The sequence below is a fragment of the Lathamus discolor genome, chromosome 2 (assembly GCF_037157495.1).
Source record: "Lathamus discolor isolate bLatDis1 chromosome 2, bLatDis1.hap1, whole genome shotgun sequence".
Classification (NCBI taxonomy): domain Eukaryota; kingdom Metazoa; phylum Chordata; class Aves; order Psittaciformes; family Psittacidae; genus Lathamus; species Lathamus discolor.
The window spans coordinates 54,389,209-54,411,934 of record NC_088885.1 but is presented as its reverse complement, the minus strand read 5'-3'; the positions used below and the strand labels follow the sequence as shown (position 1 = coordinate 54,411,934).

The following is a 22,726-nucleotide window of genomic DNA, read 5'->3' as shown; positions in this document are numbered from 1 at the left end:
GGTGGGCACATCTATCTCATGATGAACAGGAGGATTTTTCTGTTCTTTCCTCCAATTTAAATTACTCTAGTTCTTCACAACTTGCATACCTGCCCTAAGAACTAGGCTAATCAGGAAAGTTACTCCCATCTGGTTTTGCCTTCAGTGAGCAATGCTTACCACTGCAAACATAGGAATGGGAAAAAGGAATATTAAGGCAGAGGTACCTTGTCAGGTCTCCCAGCCTCCTTCACAGGACTATTCTTTGCCTCTATGAATGGAGAGTGGGATGGGGGACAGATGAGCATTACACAGAATCAGGCTAGAAGATTCTCAGTGTCAAGTGCCAATGGCAAAGTTAAAACAGAGGCACAGTTCATTCATCTGGGAAAACAATGACTACTAGTAAGTAACTTTTTTCCTACCTGCCATTCTAGATTTGGTAAGGGACTGTATTCAATAAGCTCAAGAAGGATTATTTAATAATTATTAATAATGACAGACCTTGGATTCTGAAGTTGTAGATGCAGCAGTGCTCATATACAAAAATGAAATACAGAGGAAAAAAATGTAGAAAATAGTGATACTTATGTCAACAGCATAGTGAAAATTATGTAATCAATATATCAATATCAAAGTTATTGAGCTATCAGTTATCTTTAGGAGAGCTAATAGTTTAGAAATACCAGCTGATTGAAAAGCTGCAAGCTGAATTCCAATACTTGTAAAGATTTCTAGGAAAGCAGCTTCAAATAGCATGTTTGAAAGCTTGTCTTAGGTTGTAGTGTTTAAATTAAAGATATATTTGATGAAGTGAAGCTTTATGAATGTGTGAGTTACAGTGGGTTGAAAGCTACATGAAGTCAGATACGTCACTGGCTTAGAGGGAAAAAAGATGGACTGAGTGTATTTGATTCACACAGCTGATGACTGTAAAATCTTTAATGTCATTTATGTATTCCATTACTAAAATGGATTATTGACTAGCCAGTAAGTAGTAAATAGAAATCTGAGTTTAAATAGTGTGTTCTTTTGTAGAGCAGGGCTCAATGTAAGTGCTGAATGCGTAAGGAAAAAACCTGACAGTAAAATTATTCTAAAATCACACATGAAATTATAGTCTCAAACCCCAGTATTTTCCTTTAAACTAGATCCCCTACATAAGACACTGTGAAATGGTCTTGTTTTCAAAATGTTCTATATATGTTTCCTCTCAAAATCAGTGTCTTGTAAGATAAAATAGAACCCTGTAATTTTCTTTCTATAATCCTGTCCAAACTATTGAAATAAATAAAAAAATGCTTAAGCTTTATTAGCCTTTTACTGGGAGGAATCAGCTGCTATTTTTATAACTTAAAACAGGACTTTTCAGGATTTGTATTTTTTTTATTCTAGACTAGTTTCTGGCATTCATTTCATGGCAGTGTTTTTTCTGTTCTTCTGAAGCCAAACTGTGTAGTTACCAAAGGTCTGGAAAATGAAAGAAAAAAACCCACAAAGCCTATAATTAAAACAAAATCCAGATAAAGATAAATGTGATATCTCTTTTGTCATCTCCAGTTAGACCTGCTTCACGTGCTATATTTAGAAAGATGTATAAAAAGATGTATAAAATACATAAAGTTTAGGCCCTTATTTTAGATACCTAGTCTTTCCAGCTTCCAGTTACATCCAACAAAGCGACAGGAGTGATTTGAGATGGAACTTTCTGAAGTGGCCTCTGGAGGAGCCTGCTTTGTTTTCTGTCTTTTAATTACACGAGGCAGCTTAGGGAGATGCCTAAGGTTGAGGAAAGTGAACGCTCTGCACAGATTACCTTTGGTTGCAGAGTGATTTACTGATTGATGTGATACCCAACCACGGTCTTCTTGGGTACAGGATCACAGACTTGTGAGAAGCAACTGATCTCAAGCATGATGTGAATGCTATCAGAGCCAGGCTGACTGCTCCAAGTTGATACATCAGAAGTGGTTCCAGACCAATGTGAAATAATTCTAAAGCCTTTCCACATCCTCCTCATTGATATTGTAGGTGTAATGCCCTGTTGAAATAGCAGGCATGGATGTTGAGGCATATATCTGTGGATATATAGGAATATATGTCTGTGTATACATATGTATCTTCTGTAAGCTCTGTGCCTGATTATTAGCTCTGCGTCTGATTATTAGCTCTGCGTGGGGAATTGCTTCATTTTTGCTTTCAGAACCACTGAAATGGAACTGTATGAACAGATATTCTGAAATTGTATGAGAACTGTATAGAAAATAATGATGTCCAAGTCAGATAATAAATGCAGCAAGTCTGGGGAGAGCTGAAGTGTTTGAGGTGTTGTCTGAAGTGGTAAAGAAGACAGTGAGTGATGAGTAATTATGGAGGTGGGAGGAAAGAGGGAAGCAATAAATCATGTTGAGACTGGAATAGGTGTTTTATTATTTATGATTGTATATGAACCGATGATTAAGACAAAGAATCTCTCTGTGCTTTCAGACTGTGCTTGTCAGTGTGGAATCTATTCATGTTTCTCCACTGTTAATTGTAAATATTGTGGCTTTGTTCGGGTGCTGTGGATCTTACGATAAAAAGCTTCATAAATGCTCAAACCTTAATGCTCTGATGTGTTATTAACATGGGTATTGTACCTGTGCACTTTAATGTTTTAAGCTAAATGGAAAAAGAAACGCCCAGCAAAAGTGCAAGTATCATAAAAACGTAAGAACTGGTACTATTGTATCCAACACAGTCACTTCCCAAACATTCAATAGGCTTTTTTTATTCAGTCTCGTGGTGAAAGAGTGAGTTCTTATCCTGGAACAGTTCGGAAAACAACAGTATCTGTCCCCCAGTTACATTTGTTTTGCTCTCATCACTGCATTACTGCTAACAGAAAGATCTACTGGAGGAAAAATCTGATATGGAATGATGAGACTGAACATTTTCAGGTTTTCTGCACCTTCAAATTGTTTGTAAAGTACCAGACTAACATATCCCTTGACTTGCACAGTGATGTGCATTTGAAAGGACCTCATCTGTGTCTTTTGGCGCCTGTCTGTTGACTTCTGCTTGCTCCAGGTTCAGCAATAACATGCCTTGTAAAGGCAAGAGATAGCTTTTGTTTCTAAATCTGGACAGTTAGCCCAGGTGCACTGTGAGCCCACCAGCAGAGGATGGCTTGCATTGCTGCTTTCCCTTATTGCACTGGTTTTAAGAAATAAGTAAAGAAATATTTTCTCCTGATATTTTTCATCCACTCTGAATTCACCCAAGTGAGGTGAGGGTAAAATCTGGGAATTGCCAGGCTCAGTCTGGCCTTGGTGTACCTAAGCAGCATCTGTCTTTGACACAGAGCAGCCCCACATGTTCCAGAAGAAATCAGTAGAGCCTGAAGTATAGATATTTTTCTAAATTTTTATTAACATTAACTATTATCTCTACATATTCTTATCTATGTAAGTAACAAATCTCTCTTGAATGTTTTGGCCACAGGGACAGCCTGCAGCAGTAATTTCAGCGGCTGAAATGCAAGTGTAGTAAAAGAGATTTCCTTTATCTTTACCTTTGAACATTTTTATTTTATTTTTTTAAATATCTTTCCCCTCCATTTCCTTAGGGCAAAAACCATTTTGTGACTGGAAGCACTAAAGGCTCCCTCTTCTCATTTTCCAGAATGCACATTATTTTTTATTTTGATAGTCACCCCTTTTCTAAGATAAAAGATCTCAATTTTTTCAATTGATCTTCTTATTGAACATTTCCCAGTCATTCTCATTATTTGCTTCTCCATACCCTTCAGTCCAGCAGTTGCCCTATTGAAAGCAATGCTGTGATCTGTCTTCTGGACTATAGAGTCATAGAACTGTTTAGGTTGGAAAAGACTTTAAATCTAACAGTGCCAAGTCCACTACTAAACCGTGTCCTGAAGCACCACATCTACATGTCTTTTAAATACCTCCAGGGATTCTGACTCCACCACAGCCCTGGGCAGCCTGTTCCAGTGTCTGACAATCCTTTACATGAAGAAGTATTTCCTGATATGCTCCCTTGGTGCATCTTGAGGCCATTTCCTCTTGTCCTATCACTTATTAGCTGGGAGAAGAGACCAACACTCACCTTGTTACAAACTCCTTTCAGGTAGTTGTAGAGAGCGATGAGGTCTCCTGTGAGCCTCCTTTTTTTCCAGGCTAAACAACCAGTTCCTTAAGACACTCCTTGTAAGACTTGTGCTCCAGACCATTAATCAGCTTCATTGCTCTTCTCTGGACACTCTCCAGCACCTCAGTGTCTTTCTTACAGTGAGGGGCTCAGAACTGAACACAGTATTCGAGGTGCAGCCTCACCAGTACCAAGTACAGGGGGATGATCACTACCCTGGCCCTGCTGGCCACACTATTTCTGATACAGGCCAGGATGCTGTTGGCCCTCTTGGCTGCCTGGGCACAAGCTGGCTCATGTTCAGCAGTCATCAGTCAGGACCCCCAGGTTCTTTTCCACTGACCAGCTTTCCAGCCACTGTTCCCCAAGCCTGTAGCGTTGCATGGAGTTATTGTGGCCCAAATTCAGGACCCAGCACTTTGCCTTGTTGAACCTTATACCATTGGCCACAACCCGTTGATCCAGCCTGTCGGGATTCCTCTGCAGAGCCTTCCTCCCCTCGAGGAGATCAACATTCCTTTCCAGCTTAGTGTCATCTGCACTTGATCCCCTTGATCATTGAAAAAGGTATTGAACAGAACTGGATAAGACAAACCACTAGTTTATAGGTTATTCCCAGTATAATACCCCATCCTGTTCCTCCTGCATCTCAATATTGCACTTTTTATTTTTCTTTTTACCACAGCTTCATGGTACATGAAAATGTTGGTTAAGGATCCCTAAAATCCTCCATATCTCTTACCTGAGCTGATAGAGGGAATATAAAATTTGACAAGGTTATGGACGGTGAGATTTTTCTTCTCTGCTTTACTTCACATTCTGGCAACATGATATTTCCCTTTGCATTTCTCCACTTGTTTTTTTGCTTCTTTTTAGTGGAATAGTGTTCCTCATTCAGTCCTGGCCTTGGACTTGATTTACCAGGAAAATGCTGTGTATAGTAGATTTTGTCACCTCTCTGCTTACCCTCTCTTTCCCTTGTACTTACAAGTGTAATAAAGTGGTGCAGATACAGCCCTCAGTCAGCCTGCAGAGATACTGAACATTGACTTTTCATCTTAACCTTTGTCTTCTGTCTCTTAGTTTTTGATCCAATTCGTTTTCTCTATCACAGTACAAGCAGGAGAATTTTCTTCCATTTTTTGACATCTGTAGTCACAAATGCATTCAACCCTTGTGGCAGCTTTTGATTTTAATTCTTTTGTATGAAACATATAAAAACCTCCACAGAACCTCTACAAAACTTCTGGAGAGCACACTTCAGCATTTTGCTGCCTATTCATATGAAGTGTACATCTAAACAAGTGCTACCAAATATGCTTTTAGTTACGTGCTATGCAGACTACAGCCCTAAGAGCATGGGTCTGCGTCACTGGTCAGACACTGAGAATTGGAAGGAGGCTGTCTGAAGATGTTTGAAAGTCATCATGCATGTTTATTGCTAGGCATTGTCTCCTGTCTCGTCTTCTTTGGGATGCTCATGGACTTGGCATGGTCCCCATGCGAATCTGACAGCATCCAAATTCTCTGCTCCCCTCTAGTCCACAGCTCCAAGTGCTCCTGATGTGTTTTTCCTTCCCTCAGACTATACATGAGGCACAAGGCAAGTACTGTGGATCTTTTAGGCTTTCAGATCCTCTTCCTAGTGTAAAGGAGCCATCTAGCAGAGGGCTTGATTGATATTTTTAGTGGCTTTTTCTCAAAGAGGGAAAAAGCTGTACTATCAAAATTGGACACATTTTCTGTGCTGTGGTGACTGCTGAGTTCTGACTGAGAGATTTCTTCTTTGACTTGTCTTGAGCATGGGGAGAAGAACTGATAGGAGCCTAGCAGAGATACTCAAGTTTATGGAAACTACTTCCCTCCTAGCACCTTCTTGTATGGTTTCCTATGACCTCCTTCCAGCCCCTCTATACCTTCTGCAAGATAGTTCATGCCCAGACTTCAGGGCTGTGTTTACCCTAATGTCATGGATCAGCCAAGTTTCTCAATAAAAAAGTTGGCCTCTTGATCTCTGCCCCCCCTACCCACCAGCCATCCACACAATTAACTCATCCTGATCTGGTTTTAATCAAAGTTTTGCAAATGTCCTTCTAGATGGTTATGGGTGAGGTGGCAGGAGAGAGCTGGGCTAGAAGCAAGTGGCTGGTGGAAAAGGGAGGGAAGGATGGGAAGCAAGGAGAAGGGAATACCCAGAAGCCTGTGAAACCCAGCAGAAGGGCCAGCAGCAGCAAATGCCAGGGGACAGCAGAGGACAGCCAGATTCTCTGTCATGGGTGAGCAACAGGAGAGTAACTGGTTATTATAATTATTCGCAACCCCTTTTAGCAGGGAAGAACTAACTGGCAGTGCCATTTATTCCCAAGCATTCTTCCCTAATAATACCCTTAATACAATCTGTTCCATTGCTTTTGTGAGGCATGTTTTTCATCTTCAAACTCAATTTCATTTATTAGAGACTTCACTGTGTGTGACACAGTGTGCAGCAAGGATTTGTTTTAATTATTATGTATTAGCAGGAGGTACAGTGCGTTTGTGCCGGTGGGCGAGAGGGCTACGAGGGAGTGTTATCTATTTTGTTTCTTTGTCATGTATCACAACTGTAAGGTGATGGGGCTTTCTGAATGGCATTTTAGATTTGGAATCGGGAGGTTTGATGGCTGTCAGTGCTTTGTGCCAGCCATAGCACAGGGAGAAAGTCTCCAACCAGCAAGCACTCGTGTGGCTGCAATAAATAGTCTGAGATAACAGACACCTCTCTGGAGTTTTTGTTAGAAAGTCAGCCAGAGGACTCTTCTCTGGGTAGTGACTAATGATATTTGAATGCTGCTCTTCATGCAAGTGTGATATAGGGCTTTTTTCAAATTGGAATGAATTTAATGTAAGATGAGTCAAAATATCATTTCACTTTGGTCTTCGAAGGACAAACAGAAGCTAGATTCAGCAACTGGTTTTGAAGCTGACTCTAACCTTTTTTATTTTTCAGAATGGGAAAGTTTTCCTTTCCTTTGCACAGAAATGAGGCGGCCTTCTACCCTGTGGCGCTATACACTGGCTTTTTTCTCAGTGGTGTGGTGTAGGTGTGAAAAGTATAAGCTGGAACATAATTTTAATGTTTTAATTAGAATTTTTTAATTTTTTTTTTTTAGGATGCTTGACTTTATTTTTTAACTTGACAGGTGGAGCCATTGTGAATGTTTTCCTCTGTTAGAATTACCTGGAATGGGAGGGAGCAATGCAGAAACCTGAAAGATACTGATAAATCAGAAAAAGTGTAGAATGAAACAGCAGGAATGATGAGAAGCTTGAGGAATTAACTGGAAAGACATTGCAAGAATATTCTAGAGGAATTTATATATTTCCTCACTACTTGCATACAGCAACCTTAAAACTAAGGTCAATGCTGTGTGCTTTGAACAGTGTAGGAGACAGGGCATGGTCTTGTAGGACACAGCAACTCATGTAACATGAGTCAAAAAGTGATAGATTTGCATCTTCATAATGCTGTAACAAATTTAATCATTATGTGACACTGGTGGTTAGGGCTGCTGCCAAGCTCCTTGGTGTCCCTGGAAAGCCAGGAGCTCTAAAGCTGTTGGAGAGATTGAATTACTCTGAGTTAATGTAAACATAACTGAAATGGATTAGTGAACATTATTTCCTGGGCTGTGTTTAGTATAAGGTCCCTTCACTGGTGATGGGGAAGAGCAGACATTACTCCACTGTACAGTCATGGAGTTTTGCTGCCTGGGCTTTGTGTCACATTTTAAGACTACCATCAGAAATGTCCCTACCAATTAATAATGTAAAGTATAACGACTGTGCTGAGTAATATTTGCTATTAACCCTTTTCTGAAACCAATTAAGGGAATTCATTAGAGGAGTGCTTATTTTTTGATGCTATAGGTGTGTTAATGTCAATACAAAGGAAGATGTGATCAACAGTAGATGGAGGTAAACCTCTACTATTTTCCATCAAACTGGTACAAATGCTATTTACAGTGATATTATGGTAGTGTAAGCTTTGTCATACCCTCTACACAGCAAGGGGTGTGGGTTTGGGCCATATCTTTCTGTCACTGGTGCTTGAGCCACTTTGGCTGAAGCAGTTGCCACTATCTCACTGTCCTTTGCAGGCAGACAAAACTCTGTAAGAAGGTAATAAGCTGCTTGTGAGAACTTACTTTACAGGATTATTTTACTGAACTTCTAAAACACCTCTAAAACATAACCCTTGGGAAAAGAACACCTGCATATGGATTCATCATACACCTATTTAATGGCAAGAGAATCAACCTAACACAAGTAATATTATGTCAGGAGCATTGGAGATACAGAGTCTTGGTGTGTATTTATAAGGCTCAGGCACAAATGTGTGTATGTTTTGGAGAAGATAGCATCTGGTTATTAGAAAACATATTTCTATTGATTTTTTGACTTCTGAGAACTGACAAGAAATGTTCTGCATTATTGAAAAATAGATTAATTTATTGCGCAGCAATGGAGTAAACAATGTGACTGATCAGAAACTGATATGAAGCTGGTGTTATTCTGACCGTTTCTTTTTATTTCTTTTAATATGATCAGGTAGTTATCTTAATCTGGAAATTCCAGTAGAAAAGTTCCTAAAAGGCATTGTATACACTATAACTTTGTTGTGACATCAACATTTCAGTAAAGCTGGTAAATTAAAAAGGAATTTTATGGCCATGTTAGAGTTAACTGATGGAAAACTGAGGCCACAGGGTAATATGATACCAAGGTATTTGTTCTAAAAAGCAAGAGTGATGACTGTTTGCTTCTTAAAGACCTCTGATTGCCTGGCATGCTTGATGGAAATACAGACCAACTTTCTTTGAATGACAAATTGATTGTTGTGTGCATTTTTGATAATGCAACGATTTGTCTCTCTGGGTACAATACTGTAATCCCTCTTTCATTTATCAGTAGGGAATCACCAAACTGTCTTTTCCTTAGCCTGAGATTTGGCAGCGTAGCTGTGATGCTCTGTTGCGCAGTTGCAGACTCTGTGGTTAAGATACCCCCTCCCAACAGCATATAAGCACCAGTTCCTCAGCATGCACTTCATAGCACTCTGACACCTACCATATCACTTGTCTTAGAAATAAAAAGGTTTCAGACAACAGCAGACCACAGAACATTATCTGTCCTTGAGATTTTAAATTTCTTCTTTGTACACAGTCTACTTTTCCTCCTTATTTCTGTGCTCTGACTCTCTTCTTGTCTTCTGATTTGACAACCCAGGAGGTTTTAGTTCAGTCTTGAACCATCACTGTGCTCTAGAGCTTCAGTTAACCCTTAAACAAAGTGGTCTGATGGCTTTGTGTCACTAACACTGTGTATCCCAAATAAGATATTATCTGTCTTGGGAAAAGCAGAACTCTTTCACCAGCAGAAGTGGAGGGTGAAGGGAAATTGAAGACATGGCATCCTTCCTCCTTCTTTGGTGGTTAATCACAGATCTTTAACTGTATTGAGCACCTCAGTGTTGCCATCAGTCAAGACGTTTCCATAGAAAGCACACATGTAAGACAAAGTAGAAAAGCATACAGTCTGAGCAGGATATATGCTCTGATAACTTGTGAACATCATCACGTGCCCTCATAACCACAAGCTCACGGACAGTAATTCCCTTTTGGCATGCAGGAGGGCAGGGCTTTTCCACTGCTTGCAGCTTATTGAGAAAGCCACAGCACATCTGTTCAGTGGCTTGAGCCATTGAGCATTCTTTGCATAGCCTGACTGGATAAGCTGTCACTCTTGATTTTTTAAAACATTTCACAGCAGAGGGTTAGCCTAGAATGGAGAACCTCTTCTGATCATCATCTGCAGAGGCCTCTCTGCTCACAAACACATGCTGCATAGTGTTGCCACCGTCATGTCTTATGTCAACAGGGGATCATGTCCTCTCTGCTGCAGCAGTTCACACCTGATTATCTACCTGCCATCAGTCAGCAGCTGGTCTCCGGTTTGCATGTATTAGGTTTTTAGATCAATGCTTTTATCCATTCTTCCATACTGCCATACAGGTTTTAGAGATGCTCCTTAGAGCATCTCCTTTTCTTCAGAGTCTCTCTGGAAAACTGATTTTACTTTTTCCATTTGAGAAGTTGGCCTCCTGTTCTGTTTCTCTGAATGTCAGGTGTTGTTAACTGGGGAGGGAAGAGAGAGTTTGTACACAAAGGCTCTCATTAGCCTTAGGCGATGTTAATTTCCTTAAGCCTCATTGATAGTCAACCAGGGAATGATCCAGAGCACTTAAATTTAGCTTACTCTTCCGAGTTTCCCTGGAGAAGTGTCTGTCTCTCTCTCTCTCTCTCTCCATTGCCATTATAGATGACTATGTTGGTAAATATTTGTCTTTATGAATACTTCCTTGTTTGTTTGATATTTAACAGGGTGCTTTTTTCTGTTTCTTTTGCTTTATACTGTGTGTTTTCTATGCTGAGGAGAATCCACCAGATTGGGGGAGTGGGCTGCTTTGTTAGTATTGTTGCATTTTGACTTATAGCTGGTAACAATTTTAAGCTATGAGTCAGGAATTTCTACCACAAATTTCAATTCATACATGTCTTAACAGTACAGAGTCTAAAACTTACAGGCAAGCTTATGGTTTGGTTTCAGTACATAGTGCTGTACTGAATTCAGTAACAATGTTCTTGGTTAGAACAGCCAGGGACATGGACCATGTATCTTTCAAACACTGCCCACAGCCCTGATGCCACCTTAGTAAACCTGTCAGATTTGGAAAAGAAACAGCAAGTATTTAAAGAGATTTGAAACAATATGTTTGTTTTTACAATTTGTAGAAGTTAAAATTAGCAAAAGAAAGCAAAAGCGTGCCATTCATCTCTCAGTTACTGTACCAATTGAATATGCTGGGTGGTGTACGATATTTTTAAATGTTTTCATTCCCAGAATGTACTTGTTAAAAGCCATTTCTCTATATCTGTTGCAGTGAACTATTTCATAAAAAATGGTACAGAAGATGTGTTACTGTGCGGCAATAGCACTGATGCTGGGTAAGTACTTTAAAAATGTCTTTACTTCTGGTTTGTTTTTGTTGCATTGTTAAGTTGTTAGTTTGTTGGGGGGGGTGTTTCCTACATTTTCATTCAGTTCTGTCCACTTTCACTAGCATGAAGTAGATATTTCCACTTTCTTGTGTCAGTTATAATAGGAGAGAGGATAATTACAGAATTGTGCATGGTGATACAATTTTCTGAACTGCAGGGAATAGAAATTTGTGTGTCACTTACTCATGTCCAAAATTTTTAGGGGCTTTATTACACTTCTTTTTCAGTACGCTTAAATTTCTCAGGATAAAAAAGAAATAGTGAGAACTAAGTAACACTTAGGCTGAGTGGTGAGTATTTTAAAGGAAATGAAACGGGGGTAGAAACAGAACAGCTGGAGGGATTTAGACTGACGATGAATTCTGGGCTTTTGGCAAAGGAAGATAAACAAATCAACAACTCTGAGTCCCCAAAATAGCATGCTTTGGAGGTGGGAAGCTACTCAGTTTTGAATTGTGATCTGTATTTGTACATGGTGTCTTTATAGGCTGTGTGTATTTCATTTTCCCATAGAATAGACAGTGAAGGGAACCAGAATATATCCTGTGGTAGACACTCTGCATAAAGGACTTTATTGATATCCCTACTATTTGTAGATGATAACATTTCCTCCTGCATCCAGTCCTCAGGGTCTAAGCACATTGTCCAAGAGTGTGATTTTATTTGACAGGTTCTCATGATCTTGATGGAAATGGAAGAGTTCAGATGGGATGGATAGAGGTGGGCTCATAAGCTGTGCAAGGGCTGTAGGCTGCTAGGACTTGTAGACAAAGGAAGAAAAGACCTTAGAGTGATGGGATAGATGAGCTTTCGATCTAAATATATGAGAATATTTTAATCAAGGAGGTGGATGACCTACGTCAAGTGAGGGGAGCAGGTGAGATGATCTACTTTTGGAGGGAAAGGTACTCTGTTGGTAGAACTAAATGTGGAAGACTGGAAAAAAAATAGAGTTTGAATTAGGAATAACTTCATGTGAAAAGAGGCATGTGTGCACCAGGAGACAACAGGAAGGTGAAGGGAAGATAAAAATGAAATTTTCTTTTGGACAGGAGGGTGAGAAAAGCCACAGGGTCCTGGAGACAGACACTACTTTCTGCCACCACTGTCTGTATCTGTATTTACATGAGACAAAGGGAAAGCTGAAGTGTCAGCCTCCCCTCTGCATGTTTTGTGTGTCTCATCTGTATTGCCAGGCTAATTTAGACTGTAAGCTCCTTGGGCAAAGGGCCATGTTTTCCTCTTTCTTTGTTCCACGGAAGGTACAATGTCAGCATTCATTAATTAAGTGCTTTGTTGATTGTAATACATAGCATTTATCTAGGCTCAGGCTGGACTCCAAGACTATTGGGATGTTTCCCGGGGATCCCAGGGTTTGGCAATCTACCTACGCTGGTGGACTTCAACCTTTACTAGCCAATAAGCAGTAATACTGAGGAAAAAAATGTTCTACACAGCAACTGTATTTTGCACATCACAAAATATTATTCATTGTTCTCTCTGACCTAACTGGTGGGGACAGGCTGCTAAAATCATAAGCAATGTTGAATGGGTTGATTAGATTATGGATAGTTTGTGAGGCATAGTTTAGGGACTACTGTTTTGGAACTGTGCGAGTGATGGGAAGTTACATACCAATCCAGTATCGATCGAGTGTCTATATATTGGTAGCCTGTATGGATTTAAGGGTTGGGTTCCAGCAAGGCATTTAGCAAAACCACCCTTATTTCCTTCCCTAAAAAGTGAATAAATTGAAATGTGTCAGCAAAAATCCATGACTGGATAAAACCTCCAATGGAGGCACTATGCCCATGAGAGAGTCATGGCCTGAAACAGCCAGGGGAGAACTTACAGCTTTTGTGTATAAGAAGAGGAAAACGTCACACCCACACTTAGAGCCCTCATGCTTGTTTTGATAAATACATCAAAACTATCAGTGTTTGTGCCATTAAGGGAAACCCGCTTTCCCTCTATACATCAGTTTTCTTATTCAGCCTCTTACTGTTTTAGTTAAGTCTTTAATACCACTGGGTGAGGTTCGGTTTTAAATGCCTAAAAATAGGGACTACATATTCCAGCTTGCACTGGTTTTTTAGCTCAGGACTAGCAAGTGTTTTCTTATCTGTTAATGCATTGCACCGAGTTCCTGCTAGTCTTCCATTCCTGTTGTTTAAAGATGCAAAGATACTTAAGAAGATGATCCTAAGGCTTCAGGGGATTTGCAAAGTCATGTATTCCCACCTGTTAGAATAGGGAGGCCATCATTTACAGGCTGATGTATCTGACAGAATGGATTTGTTTTCTCTTATCCTTTAATGGTCAAAGCCAAGAGCAAGCGCATTCAATAGCAAAGCACAAAATCTGAACGTGTGGGATCTTTTGCAACAGGTTGCACCACAGGATCCAGGGAGGTGAGTGAAGAGTGAGTGGATGCATCAGATTGTGGTTCCCCTGTCTATTAGTAATGAAATTAGTGACAAGTGAGGATGCTTAAATTGGTAACTCATAAAGTCATCAGGCAGGTGAGGTAGGGAAAAACAGCTGGCAAGGCTACGTGTGAGTATTCATAGCATTTGTGGAGCTTGCCTCTGCTCCCAGTTTGGAGCTTGAATTTTTTGGCCTCTGGGGTTTGTTGAGAACCCAAAGGAAATGCTGGGAAGGGCACTGTCATCTCATCGCACCCTCAGCAGTGGGATTCCTTGTTAGAGTGAGTGATATCTGTGTTGTGGCCAGCATATTAAATCTCAAGGTAATTGAAAAACCCATTTTAGTGCATTTTTAAAAGCATGTTGATGATGCTCTGGGATTTAGCTGGTTACTGTTATTGTAGAAGAGTAAAAATAATTAAAAAAATCTAAACAAATCTACTATGGCAATTATTAGGTGATGAGACTCAGATGGTCTAACATAAGAGTGTGTAGTAATGGAGACTGCAACCTGAGCTGGAGTAGCAAGCCAAAATGAGCAGGGAAATGACCATCAGTGGATACTATATCACAGACAACCTAATTATCTCCAAGGTGGGGGCTTTATTGCATTACTAGGAGGGACTGTTTTTTGAGCAAGCACCCAAACTGCCAATAAAGCAGGAGGTAATGGATCTAGCTAATATTGATTCTAGTTCAGAAGGGATCTGACCAGATGTATGGCACTCAACAGCAGCAAACCTGTCTCTAGTACTTTACCTGTCAGTTGGAAAAAAATCCATTTATTTATGTTTTTGGGTATGTTCAAGCAACCTCAAGAAGCTACTATAAAAATCATGCTGCAGAGACATGTTAGAAATGTGAGGAGATGGCATATTAGTTGAACAAGGACTAACCTGTCTGTTTGGTTTCCCGTGTGATGCCTTAGAAACTTGAGGATATCTGAAATTTGATTTTTCTTCATTTAATCAAATGGAACTTTTGTGCTGTTTTCTGCATTGGTTATCCAACTGCATTTTCCCCCTTGATGTACTGCAAGAATTTGCTTTGCATTTACAAGGAACAAAGAGTCCAATAGAAATAAGACGTAATGTTTGGAGAAGATAGAAAATCAAATGATTGTGATCAAAGATGTTCTTTGACTTAAAGTGAACACTAGTGACGTGTGCTCGGTGTTTCACAACAAGCACATTCAGAGCACTATATTAATGGAAAAATCCTCTGCTCTGTGTATCACAGATTGGTCAGACACTGGAAGCAGTGCTAACAGCAAGGCTCTTTTAACAAGAACAAAAAGTGTATTTGGGGAATTACTTATGTTTCTAGATGTATGTCAGGGTTCAATTTTGTTGTTCTTTTGGATGTGGCTGCACTGGGATTTATCCAGGTTGGTTCACTGTGCAATTTCAGCTTACTTGATTTGATTTGATTAAAATAAATGGAGAAAGCTCAGATAGTCTGATTTTAAAAGGGTTTACAAATTCTACAAATTTGCTTTTCGATTTAATTCCCAGTGTATAGTTTATCCAATTTTGAACACCTTGTTTTAGCCCTGAGAAAGGCCCAGTAAAGATCTGGTATAATCATCAAATATTTGGAAGCTCTTAGTTTGGAGCAGAAGCTCAATACTGTTTCAGTCTTTGTGAAATCCAGTCTTATCATCAAGTGGACCATGCTTTGCAAAGGCTACAGAACAGCAGGTGACAGCAAGCAGCACCATGCACCACCCATAATTGACCATCATGGGCCTTGTGAAGGCATCTACCCTCCTGTGTGAAAGTGGCCCTTAAGGGCAAAATTAACATGTCTCCATGGATAAGTATTCATGGTGACAGTGCCAAAGGGAAGGCATTGGATGCAATGCTTCAGGGTGTGTTCAGGGACCTACAGGAAGGACATGGTCAACACCAGACAAGAAACGAAGGAATCTTCAACGGCACTGCTCTCAGGAGGAGATGCAGTCCCATTCCATCTGCAGATCCAGTGAGGCATCCTGCTAGAGCACATCAGCAGTGCCTCTACCAGTCATCGCCCAGCTCCTGTTATCAGAGCCTATCTCCCAGTGTGTGGGCTGAGGGAGCCGCTTCATGTCAGGCAGCACCAACCTGCTTCATGCCGCCCATGCAATTACAGCTTGCTCCTTCTCTATAACTATTAACCATTCATTTTCATGAGATGACCAGTACTTACTGCAGAGTCCTGTGCTTCCCCATGGGGTAAAGACTTACAGGGGCTGCAGCATCTTGAAATTGTCTGTCCATGGGAAAGGAAGTTACATTTCAGCTATAAAGCATTTTCACTTTTATCCTGTTGTAATTTCTTGGGGACATTTTTCTGCTGTGCTTAGACTGCCGTTTTTTCTTCCCCTTCTGCCTGAAGGTTCGGAAGAGCAATAGAAACAGCAAGGAAATTTGTCCATTAGGAGAAAGAGAAACAGACAAGATGCTATCAATGTACAGAGTAAACAAGCAGACAGAGAAACTTATCTTTGTTCTTTTCACTGTTTTGCTTGCAACTACAACAGGGAGCTGGCTTTTCAGAAAAGTGTGCTTGTTTTAAGTCAATTGTGTCTCCTTTGGATCTCAAGGTCAGACTGCTTAATATTTTTTCCCCCTTTCACATGATATGTGCTGCATATTCAGCTCATGGGCAGGAATAGTCTACAAGATCATACTGACAATGAAAGCACATTTGCATCATGTCTGTACTGATATTACCAAAAAGACTAGTGAACGGGAAGGAAAAGCAGCCAGTAAAGCTACTTCAGGATGCAACAAGAAAGCACCTTTGGCAACTGCATCCTAGTAACTGTTGCTATAGAAACTTTAGCTACCTTTATCCTCACTATGACCTTGATTTTTCTTAGCAGGGTACATTAAAATAATGTACATTGTAGGGCAATATCCTATATGGTCTGGTAAATTCTGCTGTCACTGAGCTTACTGCATATAAAAGGTGAAGGAATGGCCACATGGTGTAGTGCTCCTCAAAGTGCTTGAGTAATAACTTTTTCTAAAGTATCATCAGGAAAAAACTTTGTTTCCAGTTGTGTTGTGGCATTTTACTAAGGCAGTTAATACCAACACATAAAATTGCACCAGATGCCTGTTTGCATAGTCACCATGAGTACCAAATGCAACATTTTTATTGTAGTTTCTCCATGCCACCGTACCACTAGTGTACTCATTAAGGCATGTACAGCAATGCAGCACTTTGATCTCTGTGCTACAGTAACATTCCTTTGCCTTTATACATGCTCCGTGTGGTGATTTAAAGTCCATTGCAAAGGCTTATCACACCCCTCAAGGGTAGAGAAGAAACATGCGCTGTATTTAGGAGCAGCGTTGCTATCAGATTCTTCCACCAATGTTACTTTGTACAGCCCAGTGCTTCAGCTTTTGCCCAGCTTTTGGCAGGGCGAGATGCTGGAACAATGTGCATGTCTGCCAGACGAACATGTCAAACAGCATGCTCTCCCACAGCTCTTAGTCCCCTGACTAAAAGCAAACGTGCCCAGTAACAGAACCACAGCTGTGCTGGAAACTGGGGAACTGCACCAGAGAATAATTCACCCAGTTGATTATTTTATTCTGCTGCTGGCAATTAGGACCGCTGCAGCTTTGAGTTGCCTGAACGTAAATCTATAGCAGTATTATTATTATAAATAATATTAATAATATTAATATTATTATCATAATTGTTTGGGTGTTTTGTTTTATAAGAAGACCTTAGATTCAGGACATGCTGTGTTGAATACTGGACAAGTAGGGTGAGAAGAGAGCTCTTGGCTGGGAGGGTTTGTATTTCAGAGATGCAGTCTGTGGATGGGTGGGGTGAAGGCGGTGCTATTAGTCTCTTATTTGTACACATATACTCCTGGGGAGTGACAGGGATGGGTAAGGGCAGGAGAAACAGCCGGTTGCAGTGATCCCTGGCCTAGCCAACTTTGTCAGGTAATTGTGGTCTGGCAACATGTGTTTAACTTACTGCATGAATGGGTCCATCACAGCGAATGGGGTACTGGGGAGCTTTGGCATGTGGTTAGTGCTGGTGTGTTCAAAACACTCTCCAAATTCAGTCTGATAGGGTACAGCTGGCTGATGGGTGGGAAAGGATAGTGGAATGAGGAAGGGGATACTTTTCCCAAATGTGACTTCTTCAAATGTCACCAAAGGGAGGGTATTTTGGAAAGAATTAAGTGTGTTGCTTAAACTACCAGAGCTAATAATGTAATTACACCCCAGATTAGTAAGCAATATTAATGAATTTATTACCGACCTTTAGGCTGTACAGCATATGTTAAATGAATTTAACTAGAATCTGGTGTAAATCACATAAACTTTTCCATCTCCTCTGTGTTGGTTACAGTGACAGGAGAATGAGGAGGATTTGCTCATGGTGGGAAAGCCTCTCACTTGATTATGAAAAAACCCATGAAACAAGTATGTCACCTCAAAGATGCTGCAGGGGACATGGGCATAACTTTAGGTGTTATACAGACTTAGGGGCAACAATAGCAGTCCTCACTCATAGGGATCAGTTTTGTATTTGGAAGATCATGTCTCTGTAGCAGCAGTAGGGATTAAATCCAAATCCACTCAGTTCTTAAGGATAGGCAATATTACCTCTTAGTCAAAGCTGTAATAAGCTCATCAGCCACATGAGAGAAGCTGAGTTATTAAGGGCTACAGTCTTCATTAAGCAGTAATCTACCATTATGTTTAACATCATAAAAAAATACAGTGTCTGGCCACTGGACTGAGAAGAAATGAGAGTTTGCTTACCTTGCCGCACTGTGAAATCTAAAAGAGCCACGTTGCAGCAGAGAGTTCTTCCTCTCGCTGCTTGCATGCATGCATGGAGGAATCTGATGTCTCAGGCTAAACCAGTGCTTTTCCATCTGCCTGAGCAAGTAGCCAGTGGGGGAGGCTGAAACTTCTTCCTGGATTCAAGTCAGTGGCATGCACAGGTCAGTGGGTGCTCTGAGCCTGTGAGCAAGACTGCTTTCTCCTCCAGTTTTGGTTCCTGGTCTGTTGCTCTTTATTCTGAGGTATTCATCTGCCTCCCCCACCTCACCCCTTCCTTGCAGCATTTGGTTGGCTTTGCTTGTACTTCCTTCCTTTCAGACCATTGGCACCCCTTGCTTTAAAAAATGCCCTTCAAATTCTCTCTGACCCTGTAGAAGCCTGGAGTGAGAGCTGCTGGGGGCTTCTACTCAGACCTCTGAATATGAAGCAAGCTCTGTGAGTCAGATGCTGGCTCTTAGATGGTAATTAATAGGGAATTTTAACTGAGACCCTGTGGCTATGACTAGTTTTTAGTATAACAAATCAAGAAAGAGCAGAGGAAAAAGAGTGACCTGTAAACCTGTGACTTTCAGGCAGACTGAGCACCCACTGATGGCTGGGGTTTGGCCCCTTACTCCTACATGCCCAGTTGCCCTTACAGCATACCTTTTAAAGATATTCCCCTCTTTCAGAATGGTCAGGTAGGAGCAAATGTTAGTCTAAGGCTTTTTGCCCCCTCAAGCCCCACTGCACAGTATGCACTCCTTGTCTGGCTGCTGGTCTCCTCCCTCAAAGCCAAGGGAAGTAAGAAAACGTGGAAAGTGCAGAGAAAAACACACAGGCCTGTGACTTAAAGGAGACCTAAGCCTTTCTTTTGTGTCCTAAGGACTCTGGCATGGAGGTGCAGGCTGAGAAAGACTCTACTGTGCATCAGCAAGCCTTGGAGGCCATGGCACTGTCTGTCCTTCTAGCTCTTACTGCCAGGCTTTGAAACCCTACTATGTGCATCAAGGTGGTTTCCATTCCTCTGGAATTAGCTATGTGTCAAAGATGTCAGCTATAAATATTTCAGCTTGGTTTGTAAGTTCTTGGGGTTAAGATGACACCTAAGCAGGAACACTGAGGGTCCCTTGCCACAACATGTCTGGTTGGTTTTGTTTTGTTTTGTTTTAATTTTGGGTTGTCTGTGGCATGCACTTTATCTCCCATTATTGCTTCTTTCATAAGCAATTTGGTGTAGGAAGGCAGGTGTGCCTTTGCAACCTAAACCAAATGAAAGCACAGCTTTTACTTTACAGATGTTGTAGCTGTCATTAGCAGCTGTTTGACGCTAGCTGCTGGTAACATGTGGACAACTGTCCCCGTATTTTCAGGGTTTGAAAGTTACAATCCAGCACATGGTTGTTTTACAAATCTTCTTTTATTGCACAATCCCATTGGCTACTGCAGTCTGGATCAGCAGGTTACTTGGCTTGCCTAGATTAAACTCTTGAGGCAGAGCATTTTGTAATTATGCCTGTAGCTACAACTCTCTGGCATTCCCAATCTGTATTACTTAAAACAAAGCTGTTTCTTATGTTCTTTAATTTCCTGCACCAATGCCAGCTTACAGTGATGATTGCAGCCTGATGGATAGGTAGGTAGACTGATGCTTTTAACTTTTCTGAATCAATGACGCTAATTTTATTGTGATCAATTGAACAGCATCCTGTGAAGCTCCTGTAGAGGATGTAGCTTGTTGTTGTAGCTTTTTGTTGTTACCCATCCCTGTGCATCCAAGGAGAGTGCAATCCTGTGAAATGCTTCCCCGAGGTAAAAGAAGCTAAAGCGCTTGCTAAAAAATCTGAAGGGGAAGGCTTAGTATTATACATTGAAGATGCTTCAGCAAAATCTTGAGACTCCTTAAAAAATCCTTAGAGGAAATGGTGTCAGTTGCAGAATAATATTCTCATATGAGAGTCTTACACCTAAATTTCTACAGAGGGTTTTTTCTAGGAAGCAGGATTTTGTTTTCCTCTCAGTAATTTTAACACATTCCCATACCCCATGGGTTATCACTTCTGTTGGCTACAGAAGAGAGTGAGCAGGAATAGAAGTAGGATATTTTATCTCAAGTCTTTAGTATCTGTAAGAAGGGCGTGAGCTAACATAAGTATAATTTTTGAGTCAGATTTCATGATTTACATGCTGAAGACACCTTTTTTGAAAGACACCTGAACACATTATTAGGGAAGCATATTGTCCTGGTTTCAGACGGGTTAGGGTGAATTTTTGTCCTAGTAGCTGGTACAGTGCTGTGTTTTAGATTTAATATGAGAATGATGTTTATAATAAACTGATGTTTTCAGTTGTTCCTTAATATTATCCTAAATTTAGGACTTTTCAGCTTTTCAGCTTCTCATACCCTGCCAGCGAGTGGGCTGAAGGGGCATCAGAAGCTGGGAGGGGACACAGCTGGGACAGCTGACCCAAACTGGCCCAAGGGATATTCCATACCATATGGTGTCAGTTCAGTATATTCTTAATTTTCTGTCCTATTAAACTGTCTTTATCTCAACTCATGAATTTTCTTTCTTTTAATCTATATTCTCCCCCATCTAGCCGCAGTGGGGGAGTGAGTGAGAGGCTGCGTGGTTCTTAGTTGCTAGCTTATGGTTAAACTACAACACATGTACACTCACTGTACGTACCCTCACAGCCGGATACTTTCATACCTGCAATCTACTGGTGAGTGGAAAAGGTTTTAGAGACACATAAAGACAGAACAAAACATGAGAAAATACTAACTGTACTATAAACAGAAAATACTCGTCTCAGGTGACATCACTCACTTTCAGTCTGAAGAGTTGCAGCTCCACATCCTAGGGCTTTCACAAGCAGTTGTGCTTTGAGCAGTTGCTCTGATGCTCTTCTGCATCAAAACAGTTTCCCCAGGAAGCTACAATGACAGTGAAACTAACAGTGACTTTGTAGCCTCTAATCTCATCGTGCCAAGAGGTTCCTACGAAAACACATTTGCAATTCTCCTAATCTTTCATTTCTTTCAGACTCTCTTTTCAAAATGGTGAAGAGATTAGGAAGAAAGTCTCTATCATGTTGAAAGTTGTGGCAAAATTTCCATTTTGGCTAAGATTTCAGGCAACTTACTCTGGATGAAAATTTATTGACAACCAACTGCCCTGCCTAGGCTCACCATTAATCACCATCAAGTTTCTCGCATCTGTATTCAGATGTTTTAGCCATTAGTAATTACGTTAAGATATGAGGAATGAGACCAGTTCAGTAGAGCCACTTGAGACTGGTCTTTGTGGAAGACTAAGGAAAAGCTGTCCACCTCTGGACACGATCCCTTAGTTTCCAGCCAAGCACAGTATGTGAGTACAGTCATTTTCTCAAGGCAAAAGGAATGAGCCTTACAAATATTTTCATGTCCTGTCTGGATACAACGTCTTAGAGCAAGCAAGCAGAAAGGGTTTCCTTCTCAGGAATCCAGAGGATCCATTTCTCAGAGCTCTTGAACAGTGTCAGCAGCACATCAAGGGCACTAAAGATGTCTGCAGCAGGAGATCAGGGGCAGAAATCTCACCTCGCTGTGGCAAAGAGTGACAGCAGATGCTTCCTTTGGGAGAGAGGAGATTTGTGGTGTATGATGTCACGGACTCCATAGAGGTACAAAATCATTTATTTAGCAAAGTCACATGATGATATACTTTAAGCTTACAAGGGTGTTATGACATGGACATGTTAAAAAGGACATGGAACTGTTGGAACAAGTCCAAAGGAGGGCCATGAGGATGATCAGGGGACTGGAGCACCTCCTGTATGAAGATAGGCTGAGAAAGTTGGGGCTGTTCAGCCTGGAGAGGAGAAGGCTGCATAGAGACCTCATAGCAGCCTTCCAGTATCTGAAGGGGGGATATAGAGGTGCTGGGGAGTGACTCTTCATTAGGGACTGTAGTGATAGGACAAGGGGTAACAGGTTCAAACTTAAACAGGGGAAGTTTAGATTGGATATAAGGAGGAAATTCTTCCCTGTTAGGGTGGTGAGGCACTGGAGTGGGTTGCCCAGGGAAGTTGTGAATGCTCCATCCCTGGCGGTTTTCAAGGCCAGGCTGGACAAGGCCTTGGGTGACATAGTTTAGTGTGAGGCGTCCCTGCCCATGGCAGGGGGGTTGGAACTAGATGATCTTAAGGTCCTTTCCAACCCAAACTATTCCATGATTCTATGACAATTAACCAATAAAAACCCGCTGCACAAATATTCCTCTACAGGTTACTCAGTCACCAT

The 22,726-nt window shown here is 40.9% G+C and overlaps 1 protein-coding gene across 2 annotated transcripts in view; it reads left to right on the top strand.

Annotated features, from left to right (window-relative positions):
* The window catches only part of LOC136008081 (sodium channel protein type 5 subunit alpha-like), a 213,888-nt gene that overhangs the window by 67,788 nt on the left and 123,374 nt on the right, over positions 1–22,726 (top strand). For both annotated transcript variants that reach the window (XM_065666864.1, XM_065666863.1), the window contains one exon: positions 11,108–11,171. In XM_065666864.1, coding sequence (XP_065522936.1) covers positions 11,108–11,171 — 64 coding nt within the window. The remainder of the gene's footprint in view (positions 1–11,107; positions 11,172–22,726) is intronic.